General features: G+C 50.4%; 1 protein-coding gene across 1 annotated transcript; it reads left to right on the top strand.

The window, feature by feature from the left end:
- The first annotated feature begins 340 nt into the window (after window positions 1-340).
- HESX1 (HESX homeobox 1) lies at window positions 341-9,492 on the top strand. The gene is made up of 4 exons (XM_069643029.1): window positions 341-512; window positions 2,796-2,995; window positions 3,263-3,364; window positions 9,045-9,492. Exons 1-4 carry the CDS (start codon window positions 341-343, stop codon window positions 9,141-9,143), a joined length of 573 nt encoding a protein of 190 aa, XP_069499130.1. The 3' UTR covers window positions 9,144-9,492.
- The last annotated feature ends 250 nt before the right edge of the window (window positions 9,493-9,742 follow it).

Here is a 9,742-nt window from a genome sequence, read left to right on the forward strand (position 1 = left end):
CTGCGTGATTGTGGTCGGGTCCAGCTCTTCCTTGTGTGCCCGCAGGAAGCTCCTGTGTGTGACTTCTGTCAGGGCCACCTGCTCCCTGTGTCACTGCTCCTAGCACCCCTGTGTTGGTGCTGTCCCGGTGCACCTCCGTGTTAGTGCTGTCTGGGTAACCCTAAATGCCCCTGTGGGGGTACTGTCGGGGTGTCCTGTGAGCACCTCGCTTTCTCTGTGCATGCTGGGAGTATCTCGCTGTGCTGTACACGTTGCTGGTAGCCTCTCGATTATTCCTGCCGGGGCCTGCTAGAAACTCTTCAGTGCGGCGGGGGCCCGCTGTTTTACTGAAGGTGGGGTCATGGCCCTGTGTTCTGCCTACGCTGGCTGCGCCCCCACATTGCAGACGAGTCTGGCGGACCACAAACCCTCCGGCTGCTCCTTCTCCATTGAACGCATTTTGGGACTGGACAAGGAGCCTGCTCCAGCCATCAGACCCCACAGGCCATGGATGGACCACTGCACGAGTCGAGGTATGTCGAGGTGTCTTTGATACAATGATGTGTGTAGTGATTGGGTTAAATTGGGTTTATTTATCGTCAGCATGCATCCCTTCACCCGTCCAAGGCATACTAGAAAAAGCAGAGTTGAAGGAGGGAGACTGAAATAATGGTAGGTTCATGTGACCATGTACCCCCCTGCAGCTTCTACACGGATGCCCATTTGAGCACTGGCATCTGGTTCCTACTGGATCCAGGCGCGCTGGTACGGGTGCTGCGGCGCATCTCCTGGGCCGCGTTTTTAGAACATTCCAATGTAGTGTGATTTCATTTGGTATGTTGATTTAATGATTAGGTGTGCCCGGTGTGTTTCTCCATTGAACACATACGCTGGGCTCAATACAAATAATGTGCACCTGCTGAAGTGCAGAGTCCAGCAGGCAGGCCTGTGCCACCCATTGCTGTGCACTGGCTGGATTGCAGCGTGTGGAAGGCCCTGACGTCTGACCGGCAGGTTGCTTTTCGTGTGCTCCCTGAACAGGTGGTTCTTCCACGCGGGCTCTAACGCTGGAGCCCGAGCATCCAGGGTGTAAGGCTTGGGGCCCGAGCATCCAGGGTGTAAGGATGGAGCCCGAGCAGCCAGGGTGTAAGGATAGAGCCCGAGCAGCCAGGGTGTAAGGATAGAGCCCGAGCAGCCAGGGTGTAAGGATAGAGCCCGAGCAGGCAGGGTGTAAGGATGGAGCCCGAGCAGCCAGGGTGTAGGGTGTAACGTCCAGGGTGTAAGGCTTGGGGCCCGAGCATCCAGGGTGTAAGGATAGAGCCCGAGCAGGCAGGGTGTAAGGATAGAGCCCGAGCAGCCAGGGTGTGAGGATAGAGCCCGAGCAGGGAGGGCCAGGGTGTAAGGATGGAGCCCGAGCAGCCAGGGTGTGAGGATGGAGCCCGAGCAGCCAGGGTGTAGGGTGTAACGTCCAGGGTGTAAGGCTGGAGCCCGAGCATCCAGGGTGTAAGGCTGGAGCCCGAGAAGCCAAGGTGTGGCAGCGAGGAGTCCCTTTTAATGCTTTTATGAAAGCTCACGTGGTACATCTCTTGCTCACATGCTCTCGCTATTTGATAACGGTGACGCATTGGAAGCTTTGGTCCTGTCATTTGTACATGTGACATCGGGTGATTTAATTCGCTACACAGTCTCTCCCCCCCGCCCCCCTCCGCCCCACCACCCGGTGTTAACAGCATCAGTCAAAGATTTAGTGCACCGAAGTACCTCATAACCACCGCAGTGCATGAAATTAACTTTTATTTATATCGCGCTCGTACACGAGTGTTTCAGAGCGCGACCAGGCAAATGGAGGGGAACAGAGGAGAACAAAAACAACGATCTTACTAGGCCCAGTGACAGTGAGAGCGCGCAAGTGCATGGGAAAGGGAAAAGGGAAAAGGGGGGGCAGGGGGTGCATGGAAGGGGAGAGGCGGAAAGTGCGGAACAGAATATTAAATAAGTAAAATGCATAAATAAACAGTGGTAGTGCAGTCAGTAAGTGGCAAGTGTTAGGATAAGCAGATAGGGTATATATGATAAGTGCAGAAGAAAATTGGGTGGGGACTGTATGGGCACAGACACAGACCCCAGTGCCAAGGGGTGGCCCGGAGGCAGTGCAGGAGGGTGGCAAGGTGAGCGGGTACCTGGTCCCGAAGGTCAGAGGGTGGCTAGGTGCACAATGAAGAGAGGAAACAGATCAGCAGGGGAAAAGAGGGTGAAAGGCAGAAGCATGGTCTCCTGTTCCTTGCCAGCAGTGTTTGCAGTGGCAAAAGAAGAGATCCGCAATGAGCACTTTTGTCTTGGGAAATAATACCACTTTATTAAAGCGCCTAGAGGCTACGTTGCGTGTGTGGATGGTTATAACTATGTATTCGCGTGTGTATGTCATTCGAGGTGTATTGGTTATATTAGGAACGTTACGATTTAATAAAGCACTTCACGCCTGATTCCCCTCCGCCCCCAACTGGTAATAGTGGGTGCAAGGTGTTACTTCGGCAGGATGAGCTATGCTTTGATAGTATTCTGTGCGGTAACACCACCACATTGTATTACCGTCTACGCATGACGCTAGTCAAGGGGACCCAGTTGCTCTCAGTGTTGTAGTTCAATGTGGGGCACTACTGCCCTCGCAAAACGTGTAACTGTGTAAAGTGTAAGAGGGGCAGCGTTTCCAAGTACTGCCTGCTTCACTATCTCCAAACTCTTAATGAGGCTAACTGTGCTTATTTTGAGGATTCACTTTGGCTTAAATTCGGTATTTTTGTTTACCCCTTCCCTAGGAGTGTCCGAAAGTTCCTGCGTGCCCCTCACCGGAATGGCCTTTGCGGCCCCCGCTTTCCGCGCCGGCGATCGGCCGGATCTCTCGGAGGGGGGCGAGGGATACGAGCAGCGCTGCCCGGCTGCTGAGAAGGTGCTGTACCGCAGAGACCTGAGCTGGTACCGGGGCCGGAGGCCGAGGACCGCCTTCACCAGGAGCCAGGTGGGTGTGCTGGGCTGCACATGACTGCACTCCAGTGGTCTCTCAGGGATCACTCCCATACTGCCTAGAAGTCCCGTAGTCCGATGGCGTTACTGCAAGTGGTATTCTCTAGAAACAGATGCGGTTACATTCCTTGCCGTGCACTGCCGAGATGCGATGCAAACAGAAGCCGTTCCGTTACACACGGAACAGCTCCGCGACGCATCGCAGAGATCTTCGGTTCCACTTGTTGTACTCACGGCCCTGTCTCTTTGCCTCTACCCGCAGATCGAAACGCTGGAAGGCATTTTCCGCCTGAACTCCTACCCAGGCATTGACATCCGAGAGGAGCTGGCAGACAAGTTGGATTTAGACGAAGACCGGATCCAGGTAAAGCCTACTCCCTCCCGCAGCGCCTGCTGCAGTGAGTCCATACAGGCCGCGCGGGCTTTCAATAGCTCTCTAAATACCGTTAACATGCCGCACTTCCTGACATACACTCCGCATCTCCACACGACCCTCCACTATTGGCGAATCTCGCACAGACCACCAAAAGATGCACATGGCGCACTATAGCGAGAACTCCCCTCCCCCAACTGGCACCTGTTCTCAGATGCATAGACATTGCTTATCTTTTTTGCACATTACGCCCCTCCCTCCAAGCCCCCACTTCCTGTTATTTGGTGCACCGGGTTTATCATGTGTCGTTTCACCACAGAACTCCATTGCACTCATATGGAATTTCTGTGTGTGTATCTCGTGCCCTGTGCGTGAACAAGTTGCATCTGTGTAGGTTCCTGCACAAGGGCCCCGATTCGCAAGCATGTGCACTGGCATAAATGAGGAGATGCCTCTGGCATTCGCACCTATCATGCAATACCCACTTTTCCACTGCTTTACACGGGGGCGCGCCTGGGGTTGTGTGCAGCCTCGCTAGTGTGCCTTTTGGGCAGGTTTTTTGTGATTCACCTTTGCACATGAGAACCTGAAAGATGCGTCAGACATCGTATTTCTTCCAGTTGAAGGCTTTGTGTATTGGGAACGAGGCATCACGTGTAAACTGATGTGTGCATATACGCATCTCCTGAATTTCGCCAGTGCAGATCGTTGCGGCAACAGGCCCCTGGTGACTGTGAATATGCTCCAGGCCTTTGCTTGCACCCTTATCTGCACTTGGCTAGGGTGACCAGACGTCCGGGTTTTCCCGGGACAGTCCGGGGAAATCACCTGACGTCCCGGGGTCCCGGGAGTTTTTTTAGTTTATAAACCCCGTCCGGGGTTTTGATTACAGACCTTTTTGCCGGTTTTTTTTGCCGGGCCCATTTCGAAATCGGGTCCCGGCGCAACTTTTCCTGTGAGAATGGGCCCCCATTTCCTCCCCCTTCCCCTCCCCAGCGCTCTCCTCCAATGCGAGGAGTGTGCCTGCACACCCCCTCCATGACCCCCGCAACGGGCCAACGAAATAGAAGTAGGACCAAAGTCGAATGTGTATTTTCTTTAGTCCTACTTCTATTTCCATAGACCGTCCGGGTTTTTTTTTTAGAAAATCTGGTCACCCTACACTTGGCAGATCTCTGTGACACCCTCCAGCCGTTCATTGCACGTACATGTAGTCATACGTGCCACATCCCTCACGCCCACCCTTGCATTCACATGTGATATCCACATTTACTATGTTCCTATATAACAAAACCCCCAGCCCTCTATTGCGTGCACATGGTGTATTTGTGTGTGTGCTCCCTCAGCCCTCAATGGTTGGCAACTTAGCCCTCACCTTTACTTCCAGGACTCTCTTTGAACTCCCTCGCTTCCCCCGGCTTCCTCCAATCGCTAGCAGGCTGGCTGTATCTGTGCAAAACGGAACCAAATTCACATTTCTCCTACTAGTGCATGAATCCATGCACGGTGAGGCATTGCCGCATCTGTCTTCTTCGATCGACCCCTACACACCCTCCTTCAGCCTTCTCTCTGCCTCTTCCACCACCCTTGTGGCACCTCGTGGACACAGTACAAACCCTCTTTCAGCCTTCTCTGTGCCTCCTCCACCACCCTTGCGGCACCTCGCCGATTCAGTACAAACCCTCTTTCAGCCTTCTCTGTGCCTCTTCCACCACCCTTGCGACACCTCGCTGACTCAGTACAAACCCTCTTTCAGCCTTCTCTGTGCCTCCTCCACCACCCTTGCGGCACCTCGCCGATTCAGTACAAACCCTCTTTCATCCTTCTCTCTGCCTCTTCCACCACCCTTGTGGCACCTCGCAGACACAGTACAAACCCTCTTTCGGCCTTCACTCTGCCTCCTCCACCACCCTTGTGGCACCTCGCAGACACAGTACAAACCCTCTTTCAGCCTTCACTCTGCCTCCTCCACCACCCTTGTGGCACCTCGCAGACACAGTACAAACCCTCTTTCATCCTTCTCTCTGCCTCTTCCACCACCCTTGTGGCACCTCGCAGACACAGTATAAACCCTCTTCCAGCCTTCTCTCTGCCTCCTCCACCACCAGTGCTTAAAGTGGGCCGGGGCCTGCCGGGGAAGTGGGGCTGAGCCGGGGCCCTGCCGGGGCCCCGTCCCACCGCCCGCAACATTGGCAGGATGCATTATCCCGAGATGCATGCGCCTGCCATGAAGTCAGGCGATCTGACAAAAGTGGCAGCCAACCACAGCGATGCTGTGCCTGGCTGCCACTTCCGTCAGTCATAGTAACTGCATCTGGTGACCCCTCGCGCGAGAGGTCACCAGAGGCAGTTACTGTCCCTTTGTTTCCCCAGGTCGCCGAGGCGTCTTTAACCCTCGGCGAACCTGGGGATTCCTCGACATATTTCGAGGTTTATAAAAGATGGCTTTGAAAGTACACATTTCAAGCCATCTTTTATAAAGCTTTCCGTAGTCAAAGCTTTATAAAAGATGGCTTGAATTGTGTACTTTCAAAGCCATCTTTTATAAACCCGAAATGTTTAAAAAAGATGGCCTGAAAACTAAGCAAACCATAGGGTATGCACACAAATATATATAAATGTTATATATTTGTGTGTGTAGCTTACTATGGTTTGTGTACTTTGCAAGCCATCTTTTATAAACGTAAAAATATGTTACATTCTCTATGTTTAGAAAAGATAGCTTGCATAGTACACAAACCATAGTACGGTACGCACACAAATATATAACATTTATATATATTTGTGTGTATACCCTACGATTTGCGTACTTTTTAGGCCACGCCCCTCCCACAAGCCACGCCCCCAAATGAGGCCCCCCTCGATTTCTTACCCCACTTAAAGCCCTGTCCACCCTTGTGCCACCTCGCAGACACAGTACAAACCCTCTTTCATCCTTCTCTCTGCCTCTTCCACCACCCTTGTGGCACCTCGCAGACACAGTCCAAACCCTCTTCATCCTTCTCTCTGCCTCCTCCACCACCCTTGTGGCACCTCGCAGACACAGTCCAAACCCTCTTTCATCCTTCTCTCTGCCTCCTCCACCACCCTTGTGGCACCTCGCAGACTCAGTACAAACCCTCTTTCAGCCTTCTCTCTGCCTCCTCCACCACCCTTGTGGCACCTCGCAGACACAGTACAAACCCTCTTTCATCCTTCTCTCTGCCTCCTCCACCACCCTTGTGGCACCTCGCAGACACAGTACAAACCCTCTTTCAGCCTTCTCTCTGCCTCCTCCACCACCCTTGTGGCACCTCGCAGACACAGTCCAAACCCTCTTTCATCCTTCTCTCTGCCTCCTCCACCACCCTTGTGGCACCTCGCAGACACAGTCCAAACCCTCTTTCATCCTTCTCTCTGCCTCCTCCACCACTCTTGTGCCACCTCGCAGACTCAGTACAAACCCTCTTTCAGCCTTCACTCTGCCTCCTCCACCACCCTTGTGCCACCTCGCAGACACAGTACAAACCCTCTTTCATCCTTCTCTCTGCCTCCTCCACCACCCTTGTGGCACCTCGCCGACTCAGTGCTTCCTCTCGCTCGCGCTCTTTCACCTGGCTTGCTCCACCTCCTTGGAACTCCCTCCCCTCTGCACTTTGAAACATCGTCCACATCAATCTATTTAAAAGAAAATTGAAAATCCACCTCCTGAGCTATCCTCTTGACTCCCTTCTCCAGCTTTGCTGCTGACACCATTCCTCACTGCTAACCAGACTCTTCCCTCTCTGTTCCCCACCACACCAGCACATAATAGTTTGCGGTGACAGCTAATGCTTAGCTGTCTAGACTGCCTGCCCGCTGACACGTACTTGCCCTAAGTTTGTCCACTGCATTGTTCCCGGTATCTGTCCAATATACCCCTTCTCAAACCCGGTCACCATGACGCTCAAACTCTCCCCATTATAATGGACTCACTGCCTCCCGTTACCTGCTGTATTTGCTTTTGTACGCTCCGTTGTGACCAAAAGAGCTTGTTTCCCTGTATGTATGCAAATAAATAACATTTGTGATTATATGTGACTGCACCCTCCCCCCAGCCCTTCACTTCATGCACGTGGTTTGTCTGTTTTACCAGCCAGTCCTCCACTGTATGCACATGGAATATCTGTGTGTGGTATCTTCACAACTCTCCATTGCCTGCGCGCGGTTTATAGAGCACCCAGGGCTGTTTATGAAGCAGGCTTTATTTATGCGATTTAAGGCCCAGTCTCTTGCTCTTGTCGTCTATCCTCTAAGGGCTGGGGTTTATTTATTGTTGTGCATCGATTACTGCACGCCCCCAAACACAATGCATGCAATTATACACTAACACACATCCTGTCAAAAGTATGGGGGCCCTACCCTAGGGGAAATTCCACCTGACAGTAGTTTATACTGGATCCCCTTTCTGGCCTATATGTTTTTGAAAACCTACTCAGCAGCTATCAATATAATTGGGACACTGCTCTTGTGGAAATTCCATTAGATAGAGGTTTCTACTGGATCCCCTTTCCGATATATGGGTTTTTGAAAAGCTAATGAGCAGCTATGGTGAATATTACTCTTGATTCCAGTTGTATACCTGTATTGTTTATCAAGGTCGAATCTTCTACTTGACCCAGTGGGTATTTTATCTGAAATATAGAATTGTCCTTATTCTTCAAGCTGGGCATGAGTATATATTGCAGTTACCTTAAAGCCCATATTCTGGATTCAGCAGAAGCCTTTGAAACTGGCTCCCTGGCATTCCATCCAAGTTCTGCTTTGAATTGCTTCTTTGTCTCAAGAGCCTAGACGCCTAGGGCATGATCACACAATATTGTCTAACTCAAGAGCCTAGAAGCCTATGGCATGATCACAAAGTATTGTGTAACTCAAGAGCCTAGAACCCTAGGGCATGATCACATAGCATTGTCTAACTCAAGAGCCTAGACGCCTAGGGCATGATCACACAGTATTGTGTAACTCAAGAGCCTAGACGCCTAGGGCAGGATCACACAATAGACTCCTAGGGCATGATCACACAATATTGTCTAACTCAAGAGCCTAGAACCCTAGGGCATGATCACACAGTATTGTGTAACTCAAGAGCCTAGACGCCTAGGGCATGATCACACAGTATTGTCTAACTGAAGAGCCTAGATGCCTAGGGCATGATCACACAGTATTGTGTAACTCAAGAGCCTAGAACCCTAGGGCATGATCACACAGTATTGTGTAACTCAAGAGTCTAGATGCCTAGGGCATGATCACACAGTATTGTCTAACTCAAGAGCCTAGACGCCTAAGGCATGATCACACAGTATTGTCTAACTCAAGAGCCTAGACGCCTAGGGCATGATCACACAGTATTGTCTAACTCAAGAGCCTAGACGCCTAGGGCATGATCACACAGTATTGTCTAACTCAAGAGCCTAGAAGCCTATGCCATGATCACAAAGTATTGTCTAACTCAAGAGCCTTGACGCCTAGGGCGTGATCACACAGTATTGTCTAACTCTGCCGTGGAGGTTCTTCAGCATGGTGGCATGGCCTTTAGGGCATTCATTCACGAGAGGATGCCTTTTGATTAGGAATTCATGCACTCGTATTAAAGAAAGTATCTTTCTGATCTGTTTAATACAATTCTGTATATGTTTCCTGTTTCTTTTAGATCTGGTTCCAAAACCGTCGTGCGAAGCTTAAAAGATCACACCGTGAGTCCCAGTTCCTATTGGTGAAAAACACATTTTCCACAAAAGTGCAAGAGTAGGCTGGGAGCAGAGAGTTCATGGACCTGCTTTTCATTGGAGCAGAATAAACTGGCATTGCTCCATCCAAACTGCGCCATGTATGCCATCACATGATGCTTACATCACCCTGTAGTCTAAACTACACCCTATAATTTTGAGACACATGCACTACGTTTCATTAAAACTAACATAAATACTATGATGTAATATTGAAATGCACTTTTGTAAAAAAAAAAAAACAACATACTTTTTCTATATATTTTATTCTATTTGTACTAAAATGACTATTTTTCAGCAAACAGGATCAGTGCATTTACAGTTATATTTATAAAAGGAGGAAACAAGGAGAAGGGTAAAGAAGAAAAGTTTCCTTACAAAGTTCTTCATAATTTATAATGACCAACTTAAACATTTCCTAAATAAAAACCCATTTATTTTTCAACTTGTATCATTTTTGCTGCGAAATGACTTATCTCAGTGTTGAACTAGTGTGAAAAGATGTGAATGTTCTTGACTAGCCCCTGCTGCACATATGCGTATGTAAACTGAAGGACCAGCTCAGCCTTTCATCCTTCCTGGGTTTATAAGACGAGCACGGGTTGTGTATTAAGAACCCCTA

The sequence above is a fragment of the Ambystoma mexicanum genome, chromosome 2p (genome assembly GCF_040938575.1).
Source record: "Ambystoma mexicanum isolate Mex_15411 chromosome 2p, UKY_AmexF1_1, whole genome shotgun sequence".
NCBI lineage: Eukaryota > Metazoa > Chordata > Amphibia > Caudata > Ambystomatidae > Ambystoma > Ambystoma mexicanum.

Coding starts and splice junctions, on each gene's coding strand:
- HESX1 (XM_069643029.1), top strand. CDS start 341: ATGGCCCTGTGTTCTGCCTACGCTGGCTGCGCCCCCACATTGCAGACG. Junction 513..2,795: donor GGACCACTGCACGAGTCGAG/GTATGTCGAGGT, acceptor CCCCTTCCCTAG/GAGTGTCCGAAAGTTCCTGC. Junction 2,996..3,262: donor CCGCCTTCACCAGGAGCCAG/GTGGGTGTGCTG, acceptor CTCTACCCGCAG/ATCGAAACGCTGGAAGGCAT.